This window comes from Sinocyclocheilus grahami, unplaced genomic scaffold (genome assembly GCF_001515645.1).
Source record: "Sinocyclocheilus grahami isolate Dianchi unplaced genomic scaffold, SAMN03320097.WGS_v1.1 scaffold979.1, whole genome shotgun sequence".
NCBI lineage: Eukaryota > Metazoa > Chordata > Actinopteri > Cypriniformes > Cyprinidae > Sinocyclocheilus > Sinocyclocheilus grahami.
In genome coordinates this window covers 372,369-384,881 of record NW_015506158.1, presented here as the reverse complement: position 1 = coordinate 384,881, position 12,513 = coordinate 372,369, and the positions used below count along the sequence as shown (strand labels likewise).

The window sequence follows — 12,513 nt, the reverse complement described above, 5'->3', positions numbered from 1 at the left end:
TCTGACGGAGGTTTTTATGCTAGGGAATTCTTCAAAATAAAAGTCTAAAACATAAAACATTTTTGAGTTGCAATGACACTTGCCCTAAATTTTCTCTGACATGGATATATTAAAAGTGGGACATTTTCACACGCAATTAGTCTGATTTTCTGCAGAAATGTATAACCCTGGCCGTGTTCGTGAATTTTTGTGAACGTTGTAAGCACAACATTCCAAATTAAAAGTCCTATTATCATTCCACATAACCTGAAACATAAATAAATGAATGAATAAATAAATGTGTGTGTGTGTGTGTGTTTTCTTTCCCTCTGTATAGTCATGATAGGGTAAATTAATGAGAATGCATGCGTTTGTTTAAAAAAAAACCTAAGTGTTTTGTAATAATCATGGTTATACCCAAGAAAAAATAATAAATACAGTAAACAGGATTAGGTTTTAACTAATACAAACCCACAGTTTCAGTATGTGAATGTGTGTGTGAATCTGAGAAGGGTGAATTTTAATCATGAACATGTTCCAGTGGCTACAAACCTCAGTGTAAAATTTCAACACCCAAACCTAGCTACAACAGAAACGTTGCATTTTTATTAAAAGAAAAAAAAAACCCGCTACCAAAGTGCATTTGTAAGGTTACGAGACAACAATAGTCTGCATTCAGTGAGGTAGAGAAAATAACACTTGCTTGTGTTCGTAAAAAACACATTAATTTCTTATACAACGTTCATTTGAAATCCCATGATGTCTTCATTTATGAAAGATGGCCGTAAATAATAATACTTAAGTAAACTGAACACAACAAGTGAAACACCACAAAGCAGTATTCAGTGAGTAATGCACGACGGCATTAGAATATTGCACATTTCGTATTACCCCACACCTCATGAATGTTACAGTGATTTAAATAATCTAGCTTTTACCCCGATCTCGTAAATTAAAAAGGATTCGGAATCCAGCAGCTGAAGTGTTTTGATTCAAGTAACAGTTAAGAGCAGTGTGCTTGCTTTATGAGTACAAACTCTCCCCCGTGCAGTGTAAACGGTCCGATGCTTTCCTGTCCGGTTTCAACACCTGTCGAAGCAGGGAGCGGCGCAGGGGTACAGCGGGTTCACCTGGTAAGCCCTGCTGGGCACGTTCACCTTGGCATCCATGGTCTGTGTCTGCGTGAGGCCGTGCAGAGGGGCCGTGGAGACCTGCATTGGGGCCGTATGTGTCAGATATGTTGCAGGACCTTGAGAAGACACTACCACCGGCTGACAGCTCTGCTGCATGTATTGCGTGTTCGGCCGCTGCATGTATTGATGCAAGGACACACTCTGACCCTGGACGGGATACACCAACTGTGCAGGCTGAGCACTCGGCTGTGGGCATTTCTGCTTGTTTGCTTCCTTTACGTCACTGTCATGAGCTCTGACAGAGAGAGGGAGAGGATATTAGGGAAGATGATGATTTCCATGTTTGTAGCATCAAAATGACCATTCAACTATGTAACACATTATTTTCAGCTTTAGTCATTTTAGTACTTAAAGTGAAACTGAATGAAAATGAGAAATGATGCCTTTGCAACTAGCTGAAATAAAATAAAATAATTTTTAGTTAACGTTGAGTTTATTTCAAGTAACAAAAAATGCAGAAATGCATTCTGTAAAGTTGTATTAGCATCCAATCAACTTGCATTTACAAGCATTCAGTAAAGCTGCATATGCATCAATTCAAGTTGCATTTGCATGAATCCCAAACATTTGTATTTGCATCAATGAAATTGCATTTACATGCATTTAGTAAAGATGTAAATACAACTTAAATGCATGCATTTACATCTTTACTGTATCTACAACTTTACTGAATGCACTCAATTTTCATTTACATGCATTCAGTAGTTACATATGCATCAATTCAAGTTGTATTTACATGCATTCCATAGTTTGTATATGCATGAATAAAGTTGCATTTACATGCATTCAGTGAAGATGTAAATGCAATTTAAAGGTCCCATGACATGCTGCTTTTTAGATGCTTTTATATAGGCCTAAGTGGTCCCTAGTACTGTATCTGAAGTCTCTTTTCCGAAATTCAGCCTTGGTGCAGAACTTCAGCCACTACGAGCCAGTCCCACAATGAGCTTTCCTTAGGACGTGCCATTTCTGTGTCTGTAGCTTTAAATGCTAACGAGGAGGAGAGAGGCGGGGCAACTGCCATGCTTCGCTCCTTCGCAAGCCATGATGTCTCTCGAGGAAAAAAAATATTGTGCTCGCCTCGCACGGTAGTAGCTCATTTTCTCATGGGCGGGCCAAATTCTCTGGGCGGGCAAAGCAGAGAAAGGGGAGGTAACCTTTCCCCGTATGACGACATAAAGGGAAGATTCCAGATTGGGCCATCTGAGCTTTCATTTTCTCAAAGGCGAAGCAGGATACCCAGGGCTCGGTTTACACCTATCGCCATTTCTAGCCACTGGGGGACCATAGGCAGGCTAGGGGAACTCATATTAATGTTAAAAAACCTCAAAGTGAAATTTTCATGCCATGGGACCTTTAAATGCATGCATTTACATCTTTACTGTATGCAAGTATGGAACAATGCTTGCATATACAATTTTAATGCATGTAATAGCAAATTAAATGAATGCTTATGCAACTTTATTGAATGCAAGTAAATGCATTCAGTAAAGTTGTATATGCATCTATTCAAGTTTAATTTACATGCATTAAAGTTGTACATGCATGCAGTCAAACTGTACTTACATACATTCCATTTGTATGTTTTTTTGTTAAAGATAACAACCCTGGGTCAAACTCACATTAGAAGTCTCTCCACGCAGGGCAGCAGCTGCTCCCAGGTGTACGCTGACAGACGCTGCAGGCGCGGAGGCCAGGTCAGAGACAGACGCAAGATTACCCTGGAGGAGGCAACACACGCCGCAGCAACCAGGGATGGAACGAATCGCAGAAATGCATGGTCTTGACAGAAAAAGGAAATGCAAAAGAACAAAACATTCGGATACTGTATATCATGCAGTTCTTATACACTCCCACAAACATTCAACAGGTGATAATGCACTGCATCTGAATTAAACTCTGCACCTTGTAAAGAGACCTCTAGGAAGTAGTCAGCATATTTGGACATGTACAGCATGGTCTTCTCCATGCACACCATCGGCCAGCCGTCATGCAGGTCCGTCTCATTCACAGCGACCGGCAGGTAGTACTCTATGAAGTGAGCAGCGGTGGGGAGGTACAGGTTCCACTGAAACGTCTCGAGGAGCAGCAGCTCCATGTGCAGGAGACCCTGTTTGGTCAGAACCAGGTTCATAGAGCTCATGCAGCCCAGACTGTTCAGTGTCTCCAGCTTCGGGACGCAGTCTTCTCTCTCCTCAAACTTACCTGGATAATAAAAGTGGTTATGCTGAGTGGTTATGGCGCAATACTATGTGTTGTGCTTCGTGCATCACACACAATAACAGAATATCACAATCACAATAACAGGAGTATGACTCTTACTGGCCAAAAGCAAGCAGGACAGCGCCACCATGTGAAGCTGCTGTACTGAGATGTCATAGCGGTCCATGAATAGGTCCAGCAGATAAACAGCCAAGTGTCTGGCCACCGGGCAAAGCTTGAAGCGATTGCTGACTATAGCGATAAGATCTGCAAAATATCGTCTAAGGCTCAACTGTGGGGACTGGCCTTTGTACGCAGGCAACCGCAGCTCCTGAAAGACATCCAACGAGACAACCACACTGCAATTCATATGTTTTATAATATTGATTTGTGCAATCATCAGTTTAAGTTGCACATGCATGCAATTGCCAAATTAAGTTGCATATGCATGCATTGAATTTGTAATCTATATTTATATTCATTTGTAAGTCGCTTTGTATAAAAGTGTCTGCTAAATGACAATGTAAGTGTAAATTTGCATTTATATACACATTTAAAAGTTGCATGTGCATGACTACAAAGTGCATTTACAAGAATTCAATAAAGTTGCATGCATTCATACATTGAAGTTGCATTTATATGAATTCAGAACAGTTGCATATGCATGCATGTAAACACAATTGACATAAATTCACTAAAGTTGCATATACATGCATTCAATCAAGTTGCTTTATTCATGCTTTCAAGCTGCATTTACATAAATTCAGAAACGTTGCATATGAATGCATTCAGTAAAGTTGCATATGCATGCATGTACTACATTACAAAATCCAAAAGACAATTTCACTACCATGACAATTTTGTAATAACAGATTTGTGCAAGGTTCATGTGCATGCATGTTCGACGGCACCAAAAAACCAACACGATGACAGGAATACAAACTTTGTAACGCAGGGCCTGATAGATGTCCTCTGCAAGTTCTCCTTTCCACCACTGACCCTCCAGCTCCATTGGGCTCCTGGAATATATGAGGTTTAGAGATCAGATGACGGTGAGACCGCTGAAGGTCTTGACTGGTCCAGCACACTTCAGGAGGAGAAGATCATTTAGAGTAACAAGCCTGAGTCTTCCTCAGTGTGCACAATAGTTACTGGGTCAAACAAACCAATGCATGTCACAGGCAACATAACGGAATGACTTACTAGCATACGATAACCTACTATAAATCAAAGAGTCATGTCAATAATAGAATAACGCAACATGTTTCACTTTTAAAGGGAAAAAGCAGACGATGAAAACTTTCCAGAAGAACTCACCGCACACAAGGACGCCTGCATACAGACAGTACAATGATAGCTAGCAGCCGAACAAACTTACTCGGATAATCAAAGTGTAACTCAAATCAAAGTTTACACTGTGTTCACGAGCAAAGAAACAACACACGGCACGGCGAGCGCATTGCCAATCTCAGCCAATCAAAGCCCGCCTTACAATCACAGCGCGCGGCCAATCAGAAATAAGCTTTCATCAGCGTCACGTCAAAGAGCAACTAATCACAGAATTACACTGACAAAGTGGCGAGAAATCACAAGATGTCAGCAACTTGCACTTGCACACCTAAGAAACACAATTTTCAACTAATAGCTGTTTGTAAAACACCTTTCAACCCAAATGTCGGAGCCTGCTATAACAAGATCTCACCGCTAGAGGCCACCCTCTCCTCAATAATGATCACAGAATGCAAATTGTGTGAAATGCTTGTTTTTTTTAATTGATTTTTTTTTTTTTTGCTATATCATTCCTAACAATGTTTTGCCACACATTTTCCAAACATTACATTTACATTTAGTAATTGAACAAATGCTTTTATTCATAAACATTGGAAAAACCCAAAAGCAAATTACTGCAGGGAAAACAAAGTCTTGCAGAAGTGAGATGTGTGTAAGGCATGTGAGCACCCTGAGCAGAAGTGTAAATGCAGAAAAACTCAATCTATTAGCATGTATTCAAAGACAGACGGTGCTTTCCTTTTTAGATTTGTGTTTTCCTTATGCCTTGAAAAGTGCTCCCAGACCTGTCCAGTTTTTTGATAATTACATTTTTATTTATTTTATTTATGACGATGATGATTATTGAGTAATAGATTTAAACCAATGTTGGCTTGTGATGACCTTTGGTTTTGCACATCATACCATAAAAACATGCCATTGAAGCATAGCTTCATTTCTAACTTATATTTTTGCATTGAAATGTAAAAACAATACAGGTTAATTTGATTTAAACATTCAGCATTTTTTATTTTATTATTGAAACATTTTTTACATTTACAACATTTACTTTTGCCCCATGCACGGCCCTCAGTAAATGTTGATTTTTTGGTTCTTTGTATTAAAAGTTTGAGCACCTCTGATTTAAATGACAAATATTCTTGTAACTATTGATTCTTAAAACACATCTTTTAAACCCAATACTGTTGCATCCTTGATATCTAAGCAATGGGATTCTCCTGACTTTTCCATGACTTACTTTTTGAATGAATAATTTATATTTTAATGATCATAATAATTGTCTTTTTGAGACTTGGAAATCACAGTTTTAGCTTGAAAGCATGACATTATTGACTTAAATGGCCATGAATTTAATAGCAATTACAAAAAAGTAAAAATAGATTAAATAAAGTAAAAATAACAAATAATTTCTATATTGTTAGAATGTGTGTGTGTGTGTGTGTGTGTTTACTCTTTTCTCACATTCTCATTGACGCAGTGTGTAATAAACTGCTCAACATGTAAGAGCTGTGTGCCTCTATATGCTCGTTATAAACAGTGCTGAAGGATGTGTTGAAAGAGGAAGCACATGCTGTCTTCACACATCAAGTCTGTGGCATGAATGAGCTTCTTTCATTAACAGAAAGCCTACATGTAGCTAGGCATTAATGCATGGAAAAATGCATGCATTTTAGACAATGCAATATGAGTTAGACATTAGTACGATGTGGCATGCAGGTAATCCATTCTTGTCACGAGCTGCTTTTGTCCCCGGATTGAACTGTCATGGCTGCCGCGCGCTGTTGACGGACTCTGGTTGGACGGGAGGCGGAAAAGCGCTGTAAGTCTGGTCACCTTCGACACTTTTACATGCACTTATATGCGTTTTCACATATGCATTGCATAAACTTTGACTTTGAAGCAGAGTGAAAGTTTTATTAGTGGAAATGCAGTGTCGGACGCGCATAATGGCATGCACGACTTGAAAAACATGTTTGTTGGTCAACTTTAAATAGGCAAGTCTGCATTGTTGCTGAAGTAAACTCTATCGCAGGCTATTGGCGTTGCATTTTACATCGCACTGCATTAAGTCTGATCTGAAGCGATTTAAAAACTTTATAACACGTTCATTGCATTGTGACACAGGGGGAATTAGGCAGCTGAACCACAGGTGCAAACTGATTGTACTTTATTTAACTCACGGTGCATGCTTAGTACAGTATATCTGATTATATAATTTCTAACATTTGATGTCTTTTGAGATGCATGGATCAGTATGCATGTGTATATTAAGACAAAGATGAGAGGAAGACCATTAAATACTCGTGTAGTGAAACTATGCTTTCAAAACAATACAGTACCATGGTACAGTGATGTTAATCCCACAGTACTTTGATGTGTATCATGGGATTAAAAGACTATCATATTACAACTGAATTTCCAGTGTATTTCAAAGAATACCATGGTATTACCATGGTGCATGTTTCTAGTACTCATAGTCATTTATTTGTTACACACATGTTGCATAAGCAGTTATTAAAAAGTAAACATAACAAAGGAGGACCGAGTACACATACATATAATAATTAAATGTAAGTGAAAATGTACTATCGTGATACCATGTTCAAAAATCATGGTAATACCATAGTACAGAGCATTTAATGCACACTTAAGTTTAGGTTCATTCAAATATATTGACTTGTAATAAAGATGTTGTAGTCTGGTTTTGGGTAACTAACTAAGGTAACGTTGTAAATGACATTTCAAAGAAGACCAAGTTCTGTTTTTTAAAGAAAAATCTTGATGTGCACACTGTATATGTGAGATTTTTTTTAAATCTTTGTCATATGTGGTAAGATTTCGATCATAAACAGTTAATAATTCAATTGAATGTCCATTAAATAGTTTACGCAGCATGCATTACAATAATTACTCAAAATTACAAGTGAAAATGTAATAAACAAAAGCAGAATATGCATATGTACTGTATGCACTGCAAAAATGATTTTCTTGCTCAATATTTTTTGTCTTGTTTTCAGTATAAATATCTAAATATTCTTAAATCAAGATACATGTTGAGAGGCAAAATGACTTGTATAATGATATAAAGCCTTGTTTTCTAAAAATTGTATCATAATTAAGTGAGTTTATGCTTAAAAAAAAATCTGTCGATGGGGTCAGAAAAATAAACTTACTCAGTATTTTTGTCTTGTATTTAGTATAAATGTATAAATATTCTTAAGTCAAGTTACATTTACTTGAGAGACAAAATGACATTAAGAATATCAAGTCTTTTATTCTAAAAAAATGATTAACATTTAAACATAAAGTGTTTATGCTTAAAACAAGAAAAAAAAGAGGCAAACTGAATTGAGATGTCTTGCTTTCTGAAAAATGTATCAAAATTAAGTGAGTTTATGCTTGAAACAAGAAAATGTTTCTGCCAATGGGCTGAGAAAAAAACAAGATAGTTTTTCCTTGTTTTTAGCATAAATTCACTTAAATTTGATCAGTTTTTCAGAAAACATACTATTTTAAGTAGTTTCCTTTCTCAGATAAATGCATCTTAATAAATAAAAAAAAGTTTAGATATTTATAATGGAAAATGAGAAAAATACTAAGTTAGAAAATTATTTTTTACAGCTCATGCTCAGTATTGCAACCAGAAACATTGGTGAAAATCTAGTGACACTGGTCATGCATTCTATTAATACACTGGTTAATATAATGACACTGTTGCAATTTTTGTATGGATTATTGAGTTTTGAGCATGATCTATCTAAAAGCTCAAATTTCGCTTGTCTTGTATAGGGCTCTGTACATCCAATATGAATGGGGTCAATGCCAACCCTGACGCTCAGGTTGGGAATGAAGAGAGGGGCATTTGGCATAAACGCCTGCGTCTCAGGAAGACCTCCTATTCATTCCCTACTGAACGAAACACTGTGAAACAGGAGAGGAATGTTACAGCACATGGATGGAAAGTAAAAGGGAAGTCCAAGAAGCGACCTCAAAGTCTTCAGGCGGTGAACACCTTCACCTGCTCCTCGTGCAACGACGGCATCTCCTTCAGACCCGGCGAATTAACAATGCATTTTAAGATCGTCCACGGAGGGAAAGGAAGCCCACCGGTGTTTCCGTGCGACATGTGTGGTTTCTCCTCGCCGGTGTTCACTACTCTTCAGCAGCACCGAATGCAACACGAGGATTGTTTGTTCGCTTGTGAGATTTGTGATGACAACGTCCAGCGAACTCTTCCCCAACTGACCAAACATTGTCAAACTCACCATGCTCTAAACGCACAATTCTACTGTCTGAAATGCAAACTCTCCTTCCAGGAGATTAAGCAGTTTGTGTGTCACTCGTGTTGCATTACTGATGGCAATGCACAGAAAAACGATCTCTTAAAGCACATGGCTGCTGCGTGCCGTCAAAGGTGGAGCCGAAGAAATTGGTGGAGAAAGCGGGCAGCTGTTAAGCAAGACAGTAAGCTGTCTCGAGAGTTCAAGTACTTACTTCCAAAACCAGAACCCCAATGGACATCCCCATTGCTCCCGTTCTCCACACCCGGTCTACTGGACGACCACGGTGTCTTGCTGGATCCAGAGAAGACCTTGGAGGAAACGCAGCAGTTTCTCGAAAGGACTGTTTGTAGTGGTAAAAACTGGCCTGCATCTCTCAAAGGCGAGCAAGAGTTTGTTTCTCACACGCCAACAGCACCCCATCCGTCACAAGCAAATGCAAAGCGGTGTACCGCGCCACACACTGGAAAAGATAAGCTAAGCGGACTCATGGAGAAGAACAATATATCTGTTCCCCCAGATTGCACTACAAAAGTGGTCGGGTTCAAGATGGTGGACGGCAAAAAGCATTTAGTTCTCAAAGTCATTCCTTCAAACAAGCGAGACGTTTCGAAGGATGCTCACACTGTGAAACCTGTCAATCAGCAAGACGAATCCAATGATAATCCAACTGTTAATGCCTCAGGAAACTGTTCTCAGGTGACGCCTAGAAGGTCTTCGTCCCAAAGAAAGAAGCAGGAACGATGTGTAGCTCAGCAGGGCATTTTGTCTTCAGTGGTTGAGAGGATAAAAAGCCAACAAAATGATGGATGCAACAATCAGGAACATGCAACTATTCATTTCAGTGCATGCAACACCTTCAACCATAATTCCGATATTCAAAGTCCCCGTGCAAAAAGAGCAAATGACTGCCAAGACAAAGCCTTCAGTGAATCCGAGGAAAACTTTGCCGCATGCCAAGGAGATTCAGGTTGTCATAGCGATCTGACCTCAGATACAGGTTCTTTGGAAGAAAGGTGTAGTTCACGACTCCTTACAACTGCGTTTGATGAAGAACCCAGTCTTGCACTAGATTCAAACTTCATTCGCCATCAGCCGAAAGCATGCTCCATCTCTGGGTTTGATTACATGAGTCCGTCCTCTGGATTTCCCCTGAAGGATCTGCCTGAGTCTTTGTGTCAAAGTGAAGATGGGGGCCTGTTATTCCATGGCAATGCTGACGAGTGCACAAACAACATGGACCCCAGAGATTCTCTGGTCCCGGTGGGTCAGCGCGACTGTGAGAGCGAAAGCCGCAGTGCTCCAGACCTGCTTCACACGGTGGATGAGCTGCCTTTAACAACAGTCAACCATTTGCTGGATGAGGCGAGAGCGGATGGGACGTTATCGCCACACGCCAGCTCTGATGAACCTCTGAAAGATTTAACACACGCTGGAGGTAAGCATTAAGCAGAGCACTCTGGGATAAAGTGTACTTGTTGTGTTTTGTCTTTTAGACATGGTTCCCATAGTCATGGAAAATTTTAGGCAATTGTTAAAAGACTGGAAATTTCTATAGAATTGTGTTTAGTTTAATATTTTTTGTTGTAGTTATACATAACTTGGCTTGTTGTGAGTGAGGTCTAAATAAAATAGTTTAAGTAAAGCCATGGAAAAGGAGCAGTAAAATGGTGTGGGAACCCCATTTAGAGTAAAATATCTGGTCTATCCTTTAAGACAGATGTACAGTGCATTCAAAATGTGTACCTTGATGTTGATTGTTCGGCCAACAAAACATTGAAACTCTTTCCAGCAGACAGAACACTCACGGTTTAGATGTTCAATATGTCTAAGCTTGCATGCATAGAGATCTAAAGTGGATACCGCTATATGAGCCGCTATATGTAAATCGTGCGCCATATTGGAACGGTCAGTGAACACTTGAGATCGAGCAAACCTAGTTATTTACCTGTATGAATATCTGTATATGCAGTAGTCTTTAGCAGCTGATTTTCACAGGATTTAGTTTATCGTTAATGTTAGATAGTTCTGCATATAGTAAATTAAAAAAATAATATTGATCTTTTAAACATTATAAGAACCCTATCATAGATGTATCTATAGCAAAACGCTATAAAAATGCTAAAAAAAAGCTTAGTTTTCATCTATCTGACGCCATTTAAAAAATATTTTATATTTGAAGTGCTATCTATCTATCTATCTATAATAATAATAATAAATAGTAATTATTAAAAAGTAATAATAAAATAATAATTATATATTTTAAATGTGTGTGTATTTTAAATAAATAATAACTCTTAATAAATAATTATCAAAACAAAATTATTTACTCTGAAATGGCTCGGTAACCTTTCCAAGCAATCTATTGTTGCCACAAATATTCAAGGTATTTAATGCAAGATGTAAAAGATTGTATAAACATGTGTTCCATATGTGACCCTGGAGCACATTGAGGTTTATACATCATCTGAAAGCTGAATAAATAATCTTTCCATTGATGTATGGTTTGTTAGGATAGGACAATATTTGGCCGAGGTATTTGAAAATGTGAAAATCTGGAATCTGAGGGTGCAAAAAAATCTAAATATTGAGAAAATCATCTTTAAAGTTGTCCAAATGAAGTTCTTAGCCATGCATATTACTAATTAAAAATGAAGTTTTGATATATTTACGGTAGGAAATTTACAAAATATCTTCATGGAACATGATCTTTACTTAATATCCTAATGATTTTTGGCATAAAAGAAAAATGTATAATTTTGACCCGTACAATGTATTGTTGGCTATTGCTACAAATATACCCCAGCGACTTAACACTGCTTTTGTGCTCCAGGGTCACATATATGTATCAAAACATTGTATTACTTCTGAAATGGTTCAGTAACCATCTTTCCAAGCAATTGATTGTTGCCACAAAATTTAAATAATTCAATGCAAAATATAGTAATTAAAAATGTTTTAAAAAACAGCATCAAACATTTTTTTCAGCTTTATGTATTTACTCCTTAAACAATTAAAAAAACTTTTTTTTTTGCATGTTTTACTCAAAATGGCTAATGGTAATCGTTATCCAAGATATCTATTGTTGCCACAAACATTCAAAGCATTCAATGCAAGAAGTAATATATAGTAATTCAAATGTTTTTCCACTATATATTATCAAAACATATTTTAGCTTTGTTGGCCTATATACAATACCCACGTGATAATATTCCCCTTATACAAATATTTAGGATAATCGTTATAATTTTACGCAACATACGCAAAACAACCACTTTAATAAAAAAAGTATTTTATTAATTTTTTTTACTCAACACACCTTATGTAAGGTAAAACAAATGTTTATACAACGATTCATACACCCATAAACATATATAAACTGTACAGCTGTACCATATGTGCGTATCTTATATAACACTGCTGTTCTCTCTGTTTTTTGGGACAGTTTGCACAAAATGTGTTCTCCTGCAATGTATTTTTAAAAGACTTTTCTTCACGTTGCGCCGCGTCAAAATAAGCATAGCGCGTCTCGCTGCTGTTTTCAAACACAAGAACGCGTCCTGTGCGAA

General features: G+C 37.8%; 2 protein-coding genes across 2 annotated transcripts in view; one reads left to right on the top strand and one right to left on the bottom strand.

Moving 5' to 3' along the window:
- Window positions 1-59: 59 nt before the first annotated feature.
- On the bottom strand, window positions 60-4,849 carry ccnj (cyclin J). Its single transcript, XM_016250258.1, has 6 exons — window positions 4,692-4,849; window positions 4,318-4,393; window positions 3,495-3,705; window positions 3,078-3,377; window positions 2,795-2,954; window positions 60-1,407 (listed from the first exon to the last, which is right to left on the bottom strand). The coding sequence occupies exons 2-6, from the start codon at window positions 4,384-4,386 to the stop codon at window positions 1,062-1,064; spliced, it is 1,086 nt and encodes a 361-aa protein (XP_016105744.1). The 5' UTR covers window positions 4,387-4,393; window positions 4,692-4,849; the 3' UTR covers window positions 60-1,061.
- A 1,546-nt stretch (window positions 4,850-6,395) lies between these two features.
- LOC107565068 (zinc finger protein 518A-like) overlaps window positions 6,396-12,513 on the top strand; it is a 7,612-nt gene continuing 1,494 nt past the window's right edge. The window contains exons 1-3 of the mRNA XM_016250254.1: window positions 6,396-6,483; window positions 8,454-10,382; window positions 10,441-10,471. Of these exons, the coding sequence (XP_016105740.1) occupies window positions 8,471-10,382; window positions 10,441-10,471 (1,943 nt within the window). The 5' untranslated portion in view covers window positions 6,396-6,483; window positions 8,454-8,470. The remainder of the gene's footprint in view (window positions 6,484-8,453; window positions 10,383-10,440; window positions 10,472-12,513) is intronic.

Bases quoted from the DNA above. Each gene is read 5' to 3' on its own strand.
- ccnj (XM_016250258.1), bottom strand. From the start codon at position 4,386: ATGGAGCTGGAGGGTCAGTGGTGGAAAGGAGAACTTGCAGAGGACATC. The intron at 3,706-4,317 runs GTTTGTATTCCT...GATGTCTTTCAG, and splicing joins ATCAGGCCCTGCGTTACAAA to GAGCTGCGGTTGCCTGCGTA. The intron at 2,955-3,077 runs GTGCAGAGTTTA...TTTTCTGTCAAG, and splicing joins CCTAGAGGTCTCTTTACAAG to ACCATGCATTTCTGCGATTC.